The sequence below is a fragment of the Trachurus trachurus genome (genome assembly GCF_905171665.1).
Source record: "Trachurus trachurus genome assembly, chromosome: 9".
Classification (NCBI taxonomy): Eukaryota; Metazoa; Chordata; class Actinopteri; order Carangiformes; family Carangidae; genus Trachurus; species Trachurus trachurus.
In genome coordinates this window covers 23953436-23975994 of record NC_139895.1, presented here as the reverse complement: position 1 = coordinate 23975994, position 22559 = coordinate 23953436, and the positions used below count along the sequence as shown (strand labels likewise).

At 40.9% G+C, this 22559-nt stretch overlaps 1 protein-coding gene across 1 annotated transcript in view; it reads right to left on the bottom strand.

The window, feature by feature from the left end:
- Positions 1 to 13693, bottom strand: part of LOC310991036 (versican core protein-like) — a gene marked incomplete at its 5' end in the record, with an annotated part of 46154 nt that extends 32461 nt beyond the window's left edge. Inside the window, 6 exons of the mRNA XM_083978605.1 lie at positions 4978 to 6144; positions 8903 to 9196; positions 11140 to 11267; positions 11437 to 11611; positions 12772 to 13155; positions 13687 to 13693. Of these exons, the coding sequence (XP_083834731.1) occupies positions 4978 to 6144; positions 8903 to 9196; positions 11140 to 11267; positions 11437 to 11611; positions 12772 to 13155; positions 13687 to 13693 (2155 nt within the window). The remainder of the gene's footprint in view (positions 1 to 4977; positions 6145 to 8902; positions 9197 to 11139; positions 11268 to 11436; positions 11612 to 12771; positions 13156 to 13686) is intronic.
- Positions 13694 to 22559: the final 8866 nt, after the last annotated feature.

Below are 22559 nucleotides of genomic sequence, written 5' to 3'. Positions count from 1 at the left end.
TCATGCCCCTGTGCCTGCCTGCCTTCTGTATTTTATCTACAAAGCGGTCCACAAGTTAAGTGAATTCAGATGTCAGCAGCTGTCTGCTCATAATTTTAAGTTAACACAGAAGCAGGGATCAATTCCCTTAACAGCATGCAATGGTATCATCATCTACCTATGCACTGCTGCCTCGGATGGGTTTATGTATTCATATACAGGATGTTGCCTGGCTGGAAACAATCTACCTTCACTGGACGTGAATTACTACACAAAGCCAAACTCCAGATATTGAATGCAGCTTAATTCAGTGAACTAGAGGCCAATCATAACATTTGAAACCAAGCAAATGTCCATGCCTATACCTGTACAGAGGAACGTGTGACATTTCAAGAGTAGCCCAAACAACATCTCTGTAACTCATGTGGCTATTCTTCCCTCTACAAAAATATGCTTTCCAGTTTTATTTTGCATACCCATAATTCATTAAAAAATGTGAAGGTGGGGCTTTGGTAATCGTAAAATGAACAGTTTGATCCTACTCAGCATGAACTGTTTACTAGTGTTTGTATTAGGATTTTATACAAGCAACGAGGAGGAAAAGTTTATTCACCCACAAAGACTTGAAATCCTTATCACATCTCTCTCCCTCTGTCTGCCTCTCTCTCTCTCTCTCTCTCCCTCTTGCTGTTGCTCTACCTCTTGTCTCCTCTCCCTCTGTTTCCCACAAATGGTGATTCAGAAAGATTATTGGTTGCAACCAAGAACACCTGCATCAGCTCAGCTCTGCAGAAAGACACCTGTTTAGAAGCCAGATCAAGCCTGGGAACTCAGGCAAATGAAGCCACCTAACTGACCCACACATACAGTATGTACACACAGAACCATTTCTCTTTAATCCTCACCACCTTGTAGCCTCAACTGATTATGCTGAAGCTCCCAAAGCCAAATCTAATCTCAGAAGCACTGACCACTGTTCTCATAGTGGGGTTAGCCACAAACACAGTTGGCAGTCATCTTAAAGTTGGGTTGTTGTTGTTGTTTTTATCTCAGCCAAACTACATAACCCCTTAGTAAACACAAATAATGATTAGCGTATGTGATTAAGTATGCTGCAAAGCAGAGACAATACTTATTTATGTACTATGACCCAACTGTCACTAAAAGGTATACCATGCAAGACAGTCAATAAAAACAAATATGGTCGTCATATTGACATTGACCATTAGGTGGTCTGGTTGATTGACAACTTCAACTCAAAAGAATTATTTCACTCATCATTATCTCCTCTGATAGTTGCTTTATTTGCATTGCCAGACAGCAAGTAGCTTCTCTTTTGATACCCAAATTTATTAGATGAGCTTGACATCTGCCATAACTGCAACTACTCTCAATAGATGTTTTGAACTCAACATAATTAAGTTAATTAAATAATCAAACAATAAATTATTAACTTATATTAATCATGCTTAATGACACTCTAATTGCAACCTACATCCATGGTGTCATATTACGATGGTTTGCCAGCAACACCAACCAGCTAGCTTAGCAACTAGAAACAGAAGTGAACAACTAGCTTCTGCCAACCAGTACCTCGTTTTTTATGCTGAAAGTAGATAAACACATTTCCCAAAATCTTTTGACTATTTCATAAAGTACTTGTTTAGCAAGCATTAGCCAAGTGACTATTAAATTCATGTTTATTGCACTAAGAATCTACTATCGGTGGTTCCATGCATTGTTTTGTGACATTTGTGGTTGACACGCCTCAGAATATCAATATTTCAACAAGTCATAACATGTCATATAAACACTTGGTAAACACTTTGTTAAATTGTCTAAAATTAATCTGAAACACATGGGCTCTGGTCACATGACCACTACACTAACAAGGTTTGGACAATAAATATTTATTCATTCACTGACTTTTTGAAATATCCTGATATTACTGTATACTTTGTTGCCATGTAGCCAGACAACACACCCTCCTACTGACACAATATTTTCCACAAGCTTTTCCCATACAGACTGGGAGGCTTTTCCCATACAGACTGGGAGGGCAGCAAAAGGCGTCAAGTGCCTCAGCTGAGCCACATCACATGATGTAACAGTAAAAGTAGCTATAATCACCCACTTTGGTCATCAGCCTCCAGCTGTCCTCACAGAGGGGAGACTTTGCGTTAGCAATGACATCACCTCTTGAGGTGGTGTCCAGTCTCTGCTCAAGACAGGCATCTGTGCTTACTCAGGTAGAGTGCCAACACACCTCTGTTATTGCCAGGCTGGCTGTCAGTAAGGTACATACACACAAAAGGAGAGAATACAGCGAATGCATAGTTGTTTGTAGCATCAATACGCATAGGGTATGCAGAGGGAGATTTCATATCTTATTTACATACAAAAAGTACTGATACTGTACCGAAACTACACTTGGCACCCAAACTGACCACTGTGTGTATGACCACATAGCCTACACACCAGGAGTACAGACTGCTGCTCTCTCAGGCAGACTTAATACCTACCGCAAAGCCAGACCAAATTCCAAAAACTGCCAAATGACCAATTCATTCACTTGTATATTTTCCAGTTCACTGGATCCCTCTCCTCCAGCACGAGCTGCTCTGCAGGGACAAGGAATGAGTCACCATGGCAATGTTTGCAGCTCAGATGGAGAGCAAATTAAAGGAGTAGAAAATGATGCAGCTGCTGTTTGCATGTGAGATCATGTCCTGTTGACTTCTCAGTTTTCTTTAACCAAGTCATGTCTATACCAACATAATTGAAACAACCCAAACAGAAACATTTTAGTTATCCCACAAAAATAAAGACCATATAATGTCACTATCAAATAAAAACCAGTTGATGAAACACATGACACACTGAAATGTAGACTGTAAAACTAATAGAAATATTTAATATAATGAGAATGTTGTTTTTATGATTGCATATTTTTTATGTGAGAAAGATGCATGAAAGAAGAAAATCTGGTGTTCATGCAAGGGCTATAGCAAACTTAATAAAAAATGATAATATTTCATATAAAGTTTTAAAACTTGTGATCCAGACTCCACTCCCCCCTACTGCTACCCTTTTTTCTCTTTCTTTATCTTTCCCATCACCTCTTGCTTGTCTGCATCAAAATAATTATCAGGACATCTGTTCATTCAGACTGAGAAAGGAGGTCCTAAGCTTTCACCGTCCTCCAATTTCACAATGAGAACACACATCAAAATGAGAACAAGGGAACAGGGGAAAAAAGTCCTTGTCAATTTAGTTGATATCTCTGAATATTATGTGCAACACAAGTTACTGAAACAAAAAACATCCAAATACCTCCATACTGCTCGTCTGTAATGTCCCTCTTGTATTGAAGCCCCGACATGAGAAATTGTTCAGAAAAAAAATTAAATAAGTCTATATTTTAAGCTTGTTTGTAGCGGAAGCTCCCAGTGTCTCAGTTCACTGCTCTTCCTGTGTCAGTGCACTGACCGGCGGAACAATTTCTCATGTCGGGGCTTTAATACAAGAGGGACATTACAGACGAGCACTATGGAGGTATTTGGATGTTTTTGGTGTGTCTTTTTGGACGAAGAAAAGTGGGCACCATTCACAACCATTATGTGGACACATACTGCATACATAATCTCCTCTCCTTCAGCACTCACGTTCTCACTACAGCTGTTCTGTTGTTGGTAAACACACACCGCTGCACGTCAAATTATCCAACGTTTTATTGGGCCGTTTTTTTTATTGCTGTGTGTGTGTGGCATGTGTATGTGGTCCTGCCGCCGCTTCTTAAAACAAAACATTGTAAAGTGACGTAAAAGTTACATCAAATCAGCCTTAGCTTTTGGAACAAATCAGATCTGAATCTGATTCAGTACCACATTTGAAAGTGGCCTGAATCTGATTTGAAAATGTCAGATTCAATGTGACTTGTGCTGTTCACACTGTCAAAAGCAAAATGGATATGGGTCGCATTTGAGCGAAAACATTTGATTCAGGTCACTTGTAACTTCAGTGTGAACGTGGTCTAACTCTCTTTTGTCAGAATGTCCAAAAACTCTCTAAAGAGTCTCCAGTTGGTCCATTGCAAGTTAGTGAGAGAGAGCACATCTCTCCTATTTCAGCCTCACTCCATTCTATATCCTGTAGGATATAGAGTATCCTAATGACAAAGCTCCATCCTATCTTATAGACCTCATTGTTCCTTATTGCCCTATTGGAACACTTTGCTTACAGAATGCAGGTTTGTTAGTGGTTCCCAGTGTCTCTAAAAACTGGCAGGTAGAGCCTTTAGCTACCAGGCTCCTCTACTGTGGAACCAGCTCTCTCCATTGGTCAGAGAGGCCGACACTCCCTCCACGTTTAGATCCAGGTTAAAAACTTTCCGCCATGATAGAGATTTTAGTTATGTCTCGCTCAGGTAACCCTGAACCATTTGTATAGCTCTGCTGCCATAGGCTTAGACTGCTGGGGGACACATCAGGTTACACGGAGCCTACTTCTCTCCTCATGCACATTTTTTGAACTGTCATTGTCTGTTGTACTTTGTAGTTTGGCCTTGGTGTTTTTCATAGATTTCTTCAGAGCTCCATCCCCTCTGCACCAACTGCTGCCTGCATCACCTCCTTACTATACAAATATACTTGCCTTGCCTTGCCTATACTGTATTTGCTATACCACAGTTTTCTCCAAGCACTATACATTCTCAAAATCAGACCTTCTCTCCACTTCAGCACCTTGGACAGCAGTCTCCCCCAACTCCCAGATACTGAACAGCAAAACTTGTTATCATATATCAGCCGAAACAATGCTGGGATGCATAGTGCCACATATTTGTGGCATCAGTCTATCTTGTCGTCATTGTGGCCAATTAAAGTAATGGTGCTGCCTACTCGCACAACAAAATCTGCATTACAATATTGTCATTGAATACATATGTCAAATGAAGCATCAAAGGTATAAAGTGTATAAAGTATTGTTTGTCCATCTTACCTGACACATTCTGCATCTGGATGACTGTGGTCACTTGAATGGACTGCTCATCAGTGACCGATGTACCTGGAGTAGTGGTCGTGACGGCCACAGTCGAAGCCATGGGAGCGGATGTAAAAAACTCTCTGTCAATCTCTGTTGCTGCGTTGTCCTCTGTCAGCGTGTTACCACTGTGCTCTGGTAGCCGAGTGGCAGACTCATCAAAAACACTCACTGACGATGTAATATCCTCAGCCGAGGTCCCACTGTCAATTGGGACAGTCGCAGATGTCTCAGTTGCAGTTGTGGTCTTTGCCTTGGTGACATCAGCTGGTGTCTCTACATCCTGCGTTGTCTCTGATAATCCTGTTTCGTGGCTCACTTCTTGGCCAGGTGGGGTGTTGAAGGTGGTATCAGTGGAAACTGTTGTGGGAACTGTTGTTCCATCAGTAATACTTGTACTGTCTGCTGAGGGGGGTGTGGAGTCCTCCTGAGGCGGTCGAGTAGGTGGAAGTACCTCTAGACGAAAAGGAGTCTCTGTTTCATCCACAATAAAACCATAGTCTGGGAATAGTGTTGTTGAATGAAGCTGATCAGGTGAGGGTGTTGCTTCTGTGGAGCTGAGCACTTCCTCACTAGTGAGTTCGCTTGATTTTGTTGGCGTGTCGGTGAAGTCAGAGGTCATCGCTGTGGTGATGTCAGGATCCACAATAGTTTCCTCAGTCTTACCTTTAGCAAACATGGCCTCTGTGTTGACAGAGGCATCAGGTATGGGGACATCAGGTCGGATTGTGCTGATCTCAATAACTGAGTGATCGTCTGGCTCCTCAATAGGCTCAGACACTGATTCTGTGGTACCACTACTTTCTGTTGTGTACTGGTCAGGTGCGATTGCTGTGCCATCAGTTTCCTCATCGTCCTCTTTGATTGTTGGTGCAACTGTGGTGATGAGCACTTCTTCTTGGCCTGCTGGAGTTGGGCGAGGTGGAGCCATACTGGTAGAGAACATAGATGTGGTATCTGAAGTAACGGGAGAGTCTGGAGATTCAGCTGCCTCTGATGCAGTTTCAGATGTTGGTGCAGACGTACTACTCTCCAGTAAAGGGGTGGAGGTAGTGAAGCCACTGGTGGTGGTTTCTACCACAGACACATCAACAAAGGATGTCTGGTTGATCCCCTCTCTCCTTCCTATAAAACACACATAAAACACATAGCATACACATCATTTAGAATCAAATGTTATACATTTTTGTTCTTGTAGGTACTTGAGCCAGTGTCTCAGATCAGCCTTGTGAGTCAAATAGCAGTCACAGGGCAATATGCCAGAGCTATAACAGCAGTCTGACACAAAGCACCTAAAGTTAAAGGTTTCTGAGAAGTCTTAATATGAAGGATTTCCTCTCTTAAAGGTTCAGTGCGTAATAATTGGCAAGGTTTATTGGCAAAATCTGATTATACTACCCATGAATATATTTGTATAAGTGTATATTCGCTATAAAATTTGGTTTTTGGTAGCCTTATAATTCTTCTTTCATAGATACATAGCAAGGGTCTTGCTTTAGAGAGTGTCACCATCTTGCACAGCCATGTTTGTACGGCAGCCCGAACCAAGTTTCGTGTTCATAAATAAACAAACGAAGAAGAAGGAAGGAAAGAAAAGGCAGGAGGAAAGAAGAAGGAGTAGGAAACAGCAGTCATATTGTAAAAAGGTTTAGATCTTCACCTCATCACTCCATGCTCCTGAAATACTCGCAGTCTTTCCACTGGTAAACATGTTTTTTTGTCCTCAGAGGCCAATTTTACCCCTGTGAACTAGCTGTCCTTCAACAGTTCATGTGAGTGTTAACTTGCATTTTTTGTGTGATCATTTAAGTCCCATCCTCTCTCAGCGCATGTTCTCAAATAGTCTGTATTGAACCTGTCTACATATTCTTCAAAGTTCAGGTAATTGTAAAGTTTTATTAAGAAAATCCCTTTGCCTGTTGAATGTGCCCCTTCCTCCACCCACGCACACACACACACATACCCATAAAAAGCAGTGTGACAGCTTTAGAAAGCTTTCCTCAGTGGTGCAGACAGATTGTGGAAAGCCAGCTGTTGGCCATTACGTTCTTCAAGGAACTATCTCTGATGTAAGGTGTGACATACGTTTTTCCCTAACAGGAAAAATAGGGAGTGCATTATCTCACCAATGCATTTGAGCTGTATAGTAACATGCTGTTTGGGCCTTTGTTTTTCTCCAGGCCAATTCAGAGACCAATCAGAGACCAATTGTATCCCTTTTCCTTTTGCACCTACCTCCTTTCCCCTGTCTCACTGTGTAGTCTAACTGACATAGGTTTACATAATACATTATTTTTTGAGATATTATTAGGAGTTAGAAAGCAGGAAATGATGGACTGAGTCCCACCAAACAAGGGTACTTGAAAAGCACTTAGAGGGGGGCGTAAATACAACATGACTGAGAGAGGTGACATGGAATACACAGAGCAGGAGGTGAGAGTGGCCTGTTTGCGTGCCCTCTGAACCCCATGAGGACTTATCACTGCGAGAGTTAACATGGCTCGGGGGCAGTAAATGGCCAGGCAGAGGACGGCTTATCTATCCAGCCTCTCATTTGTAAAGATGGAAAGGCCAGGTCAGGGGTCACCAAGGATGACTGAATTTAGAAGTCCAGCAGTAGCTTTGTCCATTATCCAAATGTCTGCTCTGATAAGTACAAGTGAGAATGACGGAGGTCGAACTCTGACAGCGGAAATGAGAGGAGAAAGGTGAAAAGGGAGTTAGATAGTGAGACTTAAAAGTCTGACAAGTGTATTAGTTACTTTTGCTGCTTCTCGAAATGGCAACTGTCATCTGTCATTTGGCTTTGCCCTGGGGATACTGATTAGTTAAGAACACTTCACATTTGCAGGCATCAGCCTAATTCTGCTAAGTTCCAATGAACCATGAAATGTCACCATTTATAGCGATCATTCGTTATAATATACTGACTTCCCATGGTCGGTAATCAGCAGAGTTTGTCATTCACATGCATAACTAAGTGTGTCTTAAATGCAAGTCCAAAGAAAGTTTAAAGAATTAATGAGTTAATGACTTACATCCCTCGGTCCACACCTTAGCTACTCAGCTCTCTTATTATGGATTATCATGATTGGAATTACAGTCAATTTGGTTAATTTGGTAATGGTTTAATTTTCTATTGTTAGTTAATTCCTGTTTTAGTTCGTTTCACATCAGTGGTGAGGTTGTATAAGACTTAAGATTTAGAGGCCTTAATTGACCCAGCTGGAAATAATAAAGAAAAAACACAAAGACAGGAGCCGAGTCTTCACAAGCTCTTAAGATAACTACTGGTCATTATTCTCCCCATTACAAGAACTGGCCAGCCTATTGCTTTAAGAGTAAACAGAGCTTACCAGTATGATTTTACCCTCCTTTTGGTTAATTTTATTGCAGCAGAAATGGGTGGGAAACTAAAATGTGAGAGAGTGAGGTCAACTGGACACTGCAATCTGCGAGACCAGTCTGGCACACAGCACGCAATTCTCATGAGAACATCATTCCTCTGCTTTGCTCCGGTTGTTGTTGTCATTGAAATACATCATGAAACAGAGAGACAAAGTGAATAGAACAATGGGCAAAGGATGAGACGGCCTGTAAACATTTTAAATTGTGGGTCTGGTTTAGATGTGGGAAAGTGCACAGTGGTGCAAAGACACAGAAAATCAAAGGGTGGGGAAGCAGGAGTGAATACATACAGGAGATGAGATCATAGCTCCTTACAGTCCAGGCCTGGTTTGACAGGGATGCTTTGTGCTTTCAATCACTGTCTGTCTTTTATAAACCAAAATATAAGCATACTCCCTGTGACCCACCATATGCAGGCAACACTTTGTTCCATGACATACTGTAAATGTACTGTATAGTAACAACAATAATTTACCTCTAAAACAGTAAGCTCCAAGCTTCTTATTTGGTTCAGGGAAGCCGGTCTGGTTTCTGTAGCGATACATGGTCCTGACACCAAGCAGACCTCCCCCGCACTGCATTTTGGGTACTGCAACAGGATGTCGTACACTGCCATCAGAGAGCCAGCCATAGTCACACCTATCCAGCCCCTGTCTCCAGGCTGCGTGCAGGTGGCCAGGGGTTGCCAAAACAGCATTCATCTTCTCGCACGCTTCACGGGCCTCTTCAAAAGTCATCTTATGGGCCACAGGAGCATAGAAAACTTCACCTGAATAAAAGAGCAAAATATAATACAGATTGAGTCATAACAAATGTGATCACATCGAACCAAATCTGATTACTCTAAGAACCAGTCATTTAGGGCAGAGGGTTTAATTCACTGTTGAACCCACGCAACAAACCTTGGGACAAATCAGTGCTGTATCACTAACTGATGGGCAGCCATCTCACATTTCATTTTAAATGATTTAAAATGAAAATCCCACTAAAAAGCCTGTCAACTGGAGTAATCACAACCACAGATTTTCAGACCATTTTGACCTTTTAGAAGAGAAATAACCAAAAAAAACAAAAAAAAAAACAGCTGACCAAAGTCACAGCTGTGCAGGGCATGGACCCAAAACATCTCCCACCGATCATATTTAGGACAACAGTAGTTCATTCATTATATTAATCTGAGGTGGGATAGCAATGCAGACAATGTGCCTGTCCTGTCAATGAATGTGTCTGTGCTTCAGGACATTAGGTTTCCCCTCGGGGGTGAGTGAACTAGACTACACCCTCAATCTTTCCGTCCTTTATGTTGTTTGTACAAGGATCTTACCTTCAGAATGGTCACTGCACTAGTACAACTTTAAATATTTGTCTTTGCCAACAGGAATAAACGAAAGACTACAGCAAGACAAGCTCTCAGTTGAAACCAAACAACATTATAGGAGAAGATGACTGACTGACTGACTGACTATATGTTTTCAGTTAATCTTGGGCGAAGCTTTTCAAATGTTGGATGTTGGTTTCATACCTCTGATTTACAATGAAATTATGAGATGTTTTCAACCCAGAAATATATTCCCTCTTAAAAAAACAAACAAAATATATGGTTCTGTGGTTTTACTGGACATTTTCTCCCCATTAAAGATCATATTGTAGATTACCAGTAAATTATCAGTAGCCACAGGTTTTACATGAGAAAACCCTATACTCCATATCTACATCTCAAAAGAGAGGAGGAAAAAAATGATTTGATATACATCAACATAAATCAAACTAATCATATGATTAATGTCCATGGCACTGTGACATGCCAGAAGCCTGGGACATATACAGATAGAGCCTAAATGTCCCAAGGAGACATCTGTTGTCCTACTTTCTATTACAAATAAATACAAACACTAATGATCCAAGAGACACTCAGTAAATCAAAGCAATTATATCTTGGGTTAAGTATTTTGGAGTATGTGTCTGACACAGTTTAATAACATCATGTGCAACAAGCACAGGGGTCAAAGGTGAATATATAATTTAATGGAGAGACTAGAGAGCTAGCTGGAAGATGTACTGTATGTGTTTGTCCCTGGTGGATGTGGGATGGGGTGATGTTCCCTGGCTGACTCTACCGACTACATCTGCTGATAACCCTAACAATTCAAATTTTACAATACTGACGGCAATGGTGGCTGCATATTTACACATTATTGGATGGTATTGTGTTCGGTAACAAGACTGCACTGTCAACATCCAAGAGAAGAGAAGCAACTACAGGGAGGGCGGGTTCTGGTACTTAAGTTGAGTAAAGGGGGATCTTAAAATTGGAACAGAGAGAAAAAGAGTTTTGGCTGAGAAGTGAAACTTCCCATAAGTAATACCAAAGATACTTAAAACCCCCATTATAACATTTTTGTTACTGACCACAGTCATGGTAAATCAAGAGTCAAGTCATATTATTAGGAGCTTCTCTCTAAACGTAACTATCTTTCGGCAACCTGTGGAACTGTTTTGTGCAACTAAATATAAAACAGATAACATGTTGTCAACAATGATATTTTCAAACAAAATACTGTGGTCTATTTCCACAGCAATTTTATAAGCTGTAAAAGTAATTTGCTTTGGCACTATGATAATTTCAAGCTTCGGTAACTCCAGCATGAGGGTGTGTCAGTGCCTTCAAACACCTCATTGAACTCAAAAGGCTTCATTTTGAAACTCACTTACCATCAAGTTTATCTGCGTAACAGTATACATCATAGGTCTCCGTGGGTTTCCTGGTTCCATATGACCTAATGCCAGGTTTAGCCTGAAGGTTTCCATAGCAGCCATTCCGTGGCCTTGTAATAGGGTACCTATGCAGAAAAAGAGAGAAAAAGCCTTTTAAACTCTCAAGTTTGTAGTAAAGTCACATCAAAGCTGTCACATCAAAGCTCAAGAAGATAAACATGCATATTACTGTACATAAAAAGCAATGTTGGTTAAAAGATATAACTTTTTACAGAGGATCAATACGCAGCTAACCTCACTGTCTGATCAGCAATCCAGCCAGCATCACATTGATCAAAGCCATCCTCATAGGCTGCCTTCAGTTGGTCGAATGTAGCGATGGTGGCGCCGATATTTTGACAAGTTCTGATGGCCTTCTGATAGTCCAGGGTATACCTGTCTGTGCTTGCTCGGTAGTGGAAGACAACACCTGCCAACAAATAAAAGAAGTTAGGAAAAAGACCAACCAGAAATGAAACATGATGAGTATTTGTGTAGAAACATGAATGCGGCGATCTGGAATCGATCAACATAATTTCAGAGGCATAAATTATGGCAAATGTCTTATAGAGCACACACCATGAGTGCAATAATTGTGTCTCTGCTTGTTTGGAAAGGGGGAACTTTGCAATAAACCAAGAGGATGAGCAAAATGATCATAATAAATTTCACCACAAATGAACAAGATAACTGCTGATGATGCCATGGCCCTGAAATCCTCATATTTGTGGACAGTAAACAGACACAGAAGACATGATTGATAGTCCTAATTAACATTGCAGATAGTTTGAGAGGAGGTTGCGAAGACAGTCAACCCATGCCCCCCCCCCCCCCCCCCCCAACACACACACACACACACTCCGCCCATGTTTTCTACATGCCCCAAACACGAGTTATAATTTACTAGAAATATTCTCAAGTGAGGAAATGTAGAATGCACCAAGGAGACTACAACAACATTTGACCTTTAAGGACTGCAATAGTGTTGCATTATCCTATACATAATTTAAACCTTGTGGAAAGTTAATGAGGGATGCTAATGTGGAATTCTGTCTGTGAAGGCAAAGTAAAAAAAAAAAAAAAAAAAAAAGACTTGGTAACACCCACTGAATGCCCAGCCAAAGAGAAGAATCTCCACTGACAAGGTGGCACCCTAAATGACGAGGAAAGATGAGGTTATGTAGCTTTTGTTTTGCCCATACTAACATCTGGAACGGCATCCATATATGGACTCTGATAGGTCATTTGGATACACAGATGAACACTGGAATTAAAACATTGCAACTCTTGGTATGGACAGGGACCCAAAGTCACATCTGATTTGCCTCTAAAATAAGACCAACTGAAAACTGTGGTTTGTTCTGCGTAACTACTGGGTAGCTGCTGCTATCAGAGTAAGCAGAAGGGCGCCCATAGCTCTCTCATATGTTTACATTTCTATCATCACTCGTATTGAATTTCACTATTATTAAACCCTTGCAGCACCCCCCCCCCCCCCCTCCCTTTGATGTTCAGAGAGTTGGGAAGTTATTTTAGAGTCTTTTTGTCTGATTCCAGTTTGATACAGGAAGGATATAATAAATGCCTTACCGTCGACATTGAGGTTAACTGTATCCTGGGTGTCTTCAATGCCGTACATGACCTCACAGCGATAAGTGCCTGCATCACTGGCAAGCAGCTTGACCATCGTCAGTGAGGCATCGCCAACATCCTCGGGGTGACTGGGCACTGACACACGGTTCCTGTAGCTAGAGCCTATCTTGATGACCCCACTTTGTGCCACCAGCACTGTGGATTCAATATTTCCCTCGATTTTGGTCCATTTGATCCGCAAGTAATCTTTGACAAAAATGGCTGTTCCATTGGGGCTGATGACTGGCGCTGACGTCGGGATGGTTGAAAAGAAGCAGGGAAGTGTTACCTTCCCTGAGAGCGAACCAGTGACTGGTCTGAATATCGATAATGTGTTGGATGCTGAAAGGCAAACCACAGAAGGGTTAAATGCAGCTTCAGTTTATATTCCCTTATTAATCACTGTTTTCATTCTGTTCTTCATCTTTTTTATGTATATTTTGTATACAAATGCATATATTTACTCTGACCCCAGCAGTTGCAAGTAGACACTATAAACAGCCAGACACATTTACATTAACAGGGTGTAACAACTACACCCAGCCTAATGAAGAAAACATGCATCACAGCCTGAAAATGGGTCTTGGAAAGTCAAACCTCATCCTTAAAATGATGGGTGTGTGAACACATTTGAACTCTGACTGTAGTACGTGTGCAGCATGTTTGTTGAAAAGAAAAACGTTCAAGATAATTGGTTAAACAGGGGAATCATGGTTGCATCACTCCCTCTTGCCACTGCTGAGATCTGAGCATACAGTATCTCCTCTCGAACAAGCTCTCCTTCACCTGCAGGATGACTAACTGATGGTGGCAGGTAGAGCCACACAAAACAAAGTCAGTGTGCCACACACTGGGCAAAATTATGTATCTCACCTCTCATGACCTGCTACTATACACCTATATTTCAGTACAGAGTAAGGATATCTTGTTTAACCCAATATCCCGCCTGCTATTACACTGCTTTCAGATCAGACAAGGTTAACTGTTTCTATGCTCAACCCCCCCAAGGCTCTATTCACATTTAAAGCTGACTATATCTGAGTTCACTACATCTCTATTTGAGGTATGTGGGATCTCAGACAGGATGTCAGACACAAATGAATGGTAACAGACTGAATCACTCTTAGCCCTGTGGAGAGGAAAAGGATTTTGCTTCATTTCTTTTTCTTTTCAAAGGGGGGTAGGTGGTTTTTCACAGGTAACAATGTGGGGAATTCTCTGGAAACAATGGTGGGACAGCCCCAGAGGCATGAGTGTGTGCTTTAATTGGGGGGCTTATTAGGATGTGGGGTGAAACCAGCTGTTTTTTCCAGACTGGGAGAGGATTCTAATTGAAAGGTATCCATCCATACTCAGAGACAGAGTCAGGGTCAACTTCACCTGTGGTTAAAATCAGTACAGGGCTTAGTCTTCAACGTTAACAATTAACATCAGATAGAAACCTTACTAGTGGCAATGACTTCACATTTGACAAAACACACAGAGCTGGACAGAGAGAGCGAGGGGTTGTGACAGAGGCAGGAAGATAAATAAAAGAACAGGGGGGGTGGAGAGAAAGAGGGTGGGAAAAAGAAGCAACTGAGAAAGAGAGAGGGGTAGAGGGAGGCACATTTATTCAGTGAAGACTTACCTGTTGCAGTTGCAGCTTCACAGAGACAACATAACCACAGGATATGCTTTACATTTAGTATCATCTGTTGGGGAAATCACATAGGTGAATTAGGAGACAGCTAACACAAGACTTTATTTCATGGTGTTTCTGATTTTTCTTTGCTATGGGAGACATAACCTATAGAAGTGACTGAATTTTAATAGACATGCCTGCTTAAGATCTTTTCTGTCAGGCATGGATTCTTCAGTGCAAACATTTACGTGGGCCCAGATTTTTTTTTTTTTTTTTCATCTAAATATGGCAAGCTAATGTTTTCAGGTAATTTTGTGGGTGGCAGGGCTGAGAGGTAAAACGTCCTGTGGGGTCGAGCTGCTAAGATTTTGGAGACAGACGCATCGAGCCCCTCCTGCCCTCACTTGCACCCCACTGTATAAACACAAGTGGTGGGTCACAGTGGGAGCGTAAAAGTGCTATTCTCTATATAAGAAAATAAATAAAAACGAGACACTCACTGTGAAATGGCAATTTGCAGTGATGAAGGAGCATCATCTACAGTATTTTAGGGTGGGTATCGTCTGTGACTGTGACTTAATGCCAGGACGGTGACACAAGTCTAACCCGAGTAAAGGGACCCACCCTTACGGAAACTAAATTAAATAAGACTATAGGGAGACAAAAAAAGAGCACGAGAACCATCAAGGTCTAATACTCTTAACATCTCCGACTGCGTATTTGTTTCGGATTTACGGTAAAGTGCGCGAGTGAGTGCGTAAACTACATTACAGCAGAGGGTTTTCTAGGAAACAGAAAAAAGTCATTCAAAGAAAAATCGGCAATGAGGCATCACACAGGCGTATAAGTGGTTACAGATTTTTGGAGCTAGTGACACTTTACACACAGCTCGGAGATGCTGTCTGCTATGAAACACAATCCCTGCTAGTGGGAGTTAAAATACCTTTACTGTCATCCAGGGAGCAATTTATTGAAACTTTGACAATTGGTTTGGTGCCGCTTCCATGACTTTTTTCCTTTTTTCCTCCCTCGAAACACCTGTTGCTTGCTCTCAACAAAATTCATGACAGGGGAACATACTATTGATTATTCTAATGTCCACTTGTTAGACGAGAAAAATGTGGAGTCCTCGGTCCGCAGTGCTGATTTTGGAATTTCACATGCGCGCACTGAGAAGCGGGATAGCGCGTTGTTATAGGTTGTTTAAGGACAACCAGGCATCACTGGATGCGTTCAGGTTAACTCGGTCATTTAAACAGATTGTGTGGTTGGCTCAATATCATAATAAATAGTTACATACTAAGAAATAACTAGACTGCTTATTGTGAGTCAAATCTATGTTTAAGTGCAATTATTAAGTGCAATTTGAATTTGAATAATGGGTAAATAACAGAATATACTTACGTTTAAATGTCTTTTATTCCATAAAATGTACATATATCTTTATAAGCCCTTAAATCCAGTTAGTCCCGATGCGTAACATGCATGCGTAAAAGTGTCCAAATACGTCCACTCCAAAACGGCGCAGCAGCACTGTCTCTTCTCCTTGATGCTCCAGAGTCGAAGGGTCCCAGTCCGGGATGATCCTGATTCTGTTCAGAGCGACAGAAACAGTGAAGTGCTGGCAAGCAACAAGTTCAAATTTGCCTAACGCACACTGTTATTTCGTCAGTGCTGGAGAGGTGGGGCAGAGTGCCCATCTGAAAAGTGAATGAGACACCTTGAAGAGGAGGGAAAAAACTTAATTTGGCCCTGTGCCTGTGAGGTGCATCCTCATCCAATCAGACTCTTCCAACACAAAGCCTCCTTTTTTTGGCACTTACATATCTATCATTTTAGAGCGATTTATTACCACATTTCAACTTCAGACTTAATGTTTTCTTGATTAGTATAAACGTAATAAGATTAAAAAAAAAAAAAAAAAAACTATTTAAAATAATAGAAACAATATTAACAAAAAAAGCGTTTAGTATAACGGTGCCATGTATAGTGATTGTTGTAAGCATGTGGATATAATCCACTTCTGATCATGAAGTCTCACTGGTGCTAGAACGCACCGTCCAGGGTGCGCGATGGAAACAGGGTGGTGCAGACATGTCTGTGAGGGGATCTGAGTCACGATCAACTGTTTATTGAAACAACACATTTCTGTCAATATTGCGACTTGCAAGTTTTTCCTATTCATCCAATGAATCACTTGAGACACTTTATGTGGTTGTGCACAAAATTATCTCATCAGGTCAGGGTAGGCTAAAAGAGTGTGTTAAACACAGATTTTAACTGCAGTGACTTCTGTGTTTATATTTAGAGAGTATACAGGAGAAACTCATCCACAGAAATTGATAAATTCAAGTGGAAATGCCTTATCTTTGATAAACATGACTGAATTGGCCAGGAGTCAGTGAACAGTGGTTAACTGTGCTTGGCTTTTCCACAGGGGGGAGAGGCTGGACCACAGTTTATCAGCTGTTGCCTAATAATCACCATGATTGGCTACTGCTAGATAGGGTTGGTAATCTGCTGTCTGACAGTGATTGTAACTCCAGGCAGTATGGGATAGCACACAATTGTCTTTTCCAGTTAGTCTTAACAAAAGAGCATTGCCTTTGAATGTTTAATATGTCAGTGAGATCATAAAAAACAACAATTCAATTTTGTGTATCTGTTAAAGCCATAATGGTTTGTAGTATGTACATGCTCATTTTTGGTATATAAGTCATTGTGTTTTTTGTTTGTTTTTGTTTATTGTTCCATTTTTGTTAGTTTGTTTTTACTAATTATATTGCGCATATTTGTTCAGACCATCAATGTCTTGCTCTATAATGAACTGCACTGTAATTAAATAACAATTGAGGTCCCGCATACTGTATAAGCAGTCCTCTCTGAACTGATAAAACTTAATCTTACAAGACAAACTCTCCAAAATGAGACTTGAATACCATATAATAAATAAACAATAATATATTGGTGGATCTGTTTAAGTTTTTAAAAGGTTACAAGATTAAAGCATGTGTGTGCAATTGTGGTATAATTTTTTCTTTAACATTGTGATGTAAGCCAGTGGTTTAATAGAAAGACTTCACAGCAATAGATGCAATGTATCACTGGTACAGTATCATGTCAATAGTGTTCCCTAACAGCAGCCTCCGAGAGACAAAGTGGCATCTGCATGTGAATCCAAACTGATGGATAGGTCTGACTGCTGACTCTGTTGGGGCGGTCTGATTGTTCCAAATCATGGTGCTGTCTGAAGCAGCAGAGGGCCAGAGCAGAGGTGATAAGCCCCTGATAGAGGAGACCGCCCCTTAAAGCCTGGGGGCCCTTGTAAAAAGTCCTAGGTGCCATTTCCATACCTGTGTGCATTGTAATCATCTTAGACCTCAGCAACAGTTACCCACAGTGCATCTTTCCTCTGCAAGGCTGGACTGGTCTGGACAGCCGGACCCTGAGAACATGAGGAGGTGAGGAAGAAAAGGAGGGAAGAATTTATTTTTTTAATTCTTAACTTCCTTTGTCATGTGTACAACCTGCCACTTATCACAGAATGTCTCTAATAAAAAAAAAAGAAACAATCGAAATAGACTAAATCACCAAAAATAAGGTTTTCAGATTTTCAACACCAGCAGTCTGAGACATGTTTGAACTCCTGGCAGGAGGAAACAAAGACAGATTGCATTCTGATGATACACCTCCAGGAAACAGGTTTCATAACTGGACACAGAGCTCAAACTGATCTGATCCTGAGTGGAATTTGCCACCTGACCCCAGCATAATTAACCACTACTCTGTTTTAGAGTTACACGTATCATTTAATCATTTTACTGCTTTGCCTTCTTGCCTGAGTCATCGTTAAGCCAAAAGTTGCAAGTCATTTACAGCCATGTAAAACATCTGTACTGTAGGCCTATGGGTAACCATGGAAGTCCTGTTGCTTCTCAGCACCCATAAATCAATGAGTCAAAGAGCCAATCAAAGAGTGTTTGATCTTGGCGATCCGCTGTGCAGGCCCCAAGATGACCCACATATCACATGACCTATAAAGGTGTTCCACCTCCGGCCCCATGCCACCTCAGACAGCATAAAAGGGGCATAAAATTTCTCTGAACCCAAAGGATCTGTCCCAGTGAAACTCACATTTTTTAAGGCCAAAGCTGCTGTGATTTTAATGTGTTTTATCAATTACACCAGGATTGTTGTGTGGGTCTGTAAAAAAAAAATACATCTGATGTCTACAAGCACCACTGGAGCAAAGGAAATCTGGAATCACTGTGAAGTCACCTGATGTGTTTGACAGTGTGTTTGCTCCTGTATAAATAAACTAAACCAAAACATCCAACAACTGGCACACATCGAAAGTACAAAATTACTCTTCAGAGCAGTGCACATAGGAGAAACATAAATTAATGAAAAATGGTGTGAAACAAAGTTTAACAATTTAGGTGTCAAACAAAAGCCAAGCCTGTAACACAGAGAGAGAGAGAGAGAAAGAGAGAGAAAACAGCTTGGCGTGATTTCCAAAGGTACGGGGAAATAAGCTTGTGGTGTATGCGTGTGTGCGGGTAAGTGTGTTTTTGTGTGTGTTTGTGAGCGAGCCGCCTGTTTAGGGCAGAAAATGTGGGAAAATGAACCTTTATGCCTCTGGGTACACATGAACCTTGATCCTTTAGAGCCAAACATGGAGGGCCAGACCACCAAAGCTGATCCCCTCAGCTTTAGTGAGAGGCCAAAAATATAAGTGTCAGCATGGGAACTCATTCAGGTATCATGTATGCTTAAATTGCTTTTTTTTCCCCCGAAACTGACTGGAGAAATTAATATAACGGAAGCTAAGTGGCGGTGCACAGAGGCTATCGAGTCTGATAGTGGACTTTTGAAGCTGACACTTTTCTTTTCTTTATTTGACACATTTCTGATTCAGAGTCATCAAATATGGACATTGTTGTTGTAAACATCAACACAAATCAAAAAAAAAAATCAAAAAATGTTAAATTCAATTTAGGGTTCAAAAATTGTCAAGATAAATCAAACTGAGCCAAAGAATTGCAATTTACATTCAAATAAGTGTAAAAAATAGACAGCAATAACAATATGTTGACAATATATAATTTGTTATATTTTTAACTAGATCCAATGCTGTGGTGTTACAAACAAAATTGCATTGTGTTCTATCTATCTATCTATCTATCTATCTATCTATCTATCTATCTATCTATCTATCTATCTATCTATCTATCTATCTATCTATACTGGCCTATTATTAATCAGTCAAGTTCTACTATCACTGTGGTTTGTGGTGTATAACATTTTGCCAAGTATAATTCCAAATGTTGTGTTCATGTTACAGAAACCATGAACTGTGCTTTAATGGAAAACCAGACAGCAACAGCAGAATGCCACTTCTTCCTAGCCAAGCACACCCCCTCATTTTGACAACTTCCGAACAACATAAAAATAAATGAAAGGAGAAAAAAAAAGAAAGGGGGGGGGGGCTGCACACTGCCATTGTGAGCACGACTGCACAAGTGCCACAACTGTCTGGAATCCACGATACCAGATGTCAATCAATGGGCAGGTGTTGGTCATAGCAGTGACAGCTGGTGGACTGTCAGGTGGTCTATAGGGTGCTAGAGACACACATACAGTCATGTGAAAAATGTATGACACCCCATTTCGTTTCACTCTCACTTCAACAGTCAGGAGCACACCAAACTAAATTTCTGAGGTTTAAATAGGACAAGCCTCCTTCAAAAAGCTGAGAAAAAATGTTAAGATCATGTGCACCTAATGTGATACACATTAAAGCAGAAGTAAGCGATCCGGTCGTTTTGGCTAACTTCTTGTCAGCCGATGGAGTTAGCAGTCCCCGCCCTCGTCCCTACGTCACCACATTCACGCGCATCCCTTGGCTGCACACACAGAGAGGACCGCCCCTTTATGCCGTTCTCTCTCCTCATTGGATAAAGGTTGTAGGATACAAGGAAAGTTTTCTCCTCGGCTTACAGCAGAGCAGAGTGACTGACAGACCCGTGTTTCTGACCAAACACTCTATATAAGTGATTGCTGAAGATATAACTAGTTAAAGGGACAACGAGGAGTTTCTATTCGGTTATAAAAAAGTATCACGTTAATGTGGATGAATCTCCGCTACCCACACTTGTTAATGGGCCCATTTTCGATAAATATATCGTTCTGTCTCTATCGCTATTTTGTTATTATTAGTGGTGGCGGAGATGCTGGTCGAGCCGACCGGCATTTTTTACTTTCGGTTTCGCAACGAATCATGACAATAACGCAGCTGAATCGCCGTTTATGGTCGGAACTACGACGGTATGTGAACCTCTTTGAACCTCTGACTTTAATTCTTGATGAATGAAAACATGAGTCCGTCTTGCGCCGGTCAAAAGAATTTTACGGTGCGCGCGGAGGCTCATAAATGTAGTGTGAAAACGCTTCGCTTTTCCAAAACTCCTCGTTGTCCCTTTAAGACTTATATTAACACAAACATTCCGCTTACTTCTGCTAAATATCCATATGTCCAAATATTTTAAAAACACACAAGATTTCATAAGGTGTCCTAAGTTTTTCACATGACTGTAGACTTGAGAAATATCTTTCTCTCTCTCTCAAGTCTATTCAAGATGTACAGGTAAACTATGTAAATCATTACCTGACAAGTGACTACTTGAGGTTGATTCATACAACATCAAAGGGTATGTCTCTGAACAAAAACACAACGCGTAAACACAAATTTTCTGTGGAAATGGTGAAAGATGTTCACACAGGTGACAAGATTGCCTCAGACTGTGATTCAGCCACCCAACCCACACCTTAGCGTCAGAGTCCTTGTGAAAACATCAGGTTCGAGAGAAAAGAGAGAAGAGGAACAGACCACATGGTTTGATAACAAGTAACAGACCATATGTTGCAGATTTGTGCCAATTCTGGTTCACAAAACGCAGCACTGTAGGAACCATTCCATTCTGTTAAGTCCCCCCCCCCCCCCCCGCTGTAATTAGCCTATACATGACATACGGGGAGTTGGAATTACAATATTTCAAAATAAATTTCAGTAAATGTCTCATTTGACAGCTTAGGTATTTTAAAAAGTCTGATCTACGACATTTGCACAGACGATGTGGAAATGCATTGACTCCTTATGGTACAATTCCCAGAGGAGTCATGCTTCTCACTGTACGAAATGGATGTGTGAGACAGTCAGTTATTAAGTCAGGCAGCAATTAGGCCTACACGAGAGAGGGCGATGTGGACAGCTTGTCGATCCTTTGGTCTCGGACCAAGAGGAAGCCAAGATAATAACATAATGCATTCCCAGCCATGAGACAGAATCAAGCTCACAGTAGAAAGTCATTTTGGTTTCTTTGGTTACAATTACATTTTTAGAGGACATTTTGGTGAAGACTGCAATAAAAATCTGTCTTGGTCATCCATTAAAATGCTTGTGTGGTATACTCAACATTTTAAATTGCTTCCTGTTACTGTATAAGTTACTGTACATTTCTAAGTATTGTTCTAGTAAACAGAAACATGAAAACTATGATAGTCACACAAGAATTTGCAAACATACCTACAAGCATAAATGTAAAACAGTTCTCAAACCTATGAGTCTGTGGGCGAAAAATGTTGGGGTTGGTCTAGATTTACTATACACACACATATGGGAGAGCATACGCCACATTTCTTAACAAAGTTACACTGCTGCCTGCTTCACAATGTAAAAAAAAAGAAAAAGAAAAGAGAAAGTTTCCCTTGAGCACACACTGCAGCAGGTTGTCATTATCACACACTTAATCTTCAACTACCATCCTCTTAAAACCTGCAGAACATTTGGTTTAATTCAAATAATGAGACCAATCAGTTCTCAGAAGCATCTCAAAGGGAAACCACTCGTTATTTGTGATGATCAAAAGGCTCCTTTACTGACTGGGTGGAAACAAAACGGATACTCTTTGCCACTGGCAAAATGTGTAGACCAGTGCATAAGGGCCTCCATCAGTGGAAGACAATTCAGCTCGAAGTGTAGTGTGGAGATTTCTAATTGGTTCAGCGAATGAGCAGAGGAGCCAGAAAAGTTTTGTCTGTAATGTGCAGTGCAAGGTGGCAA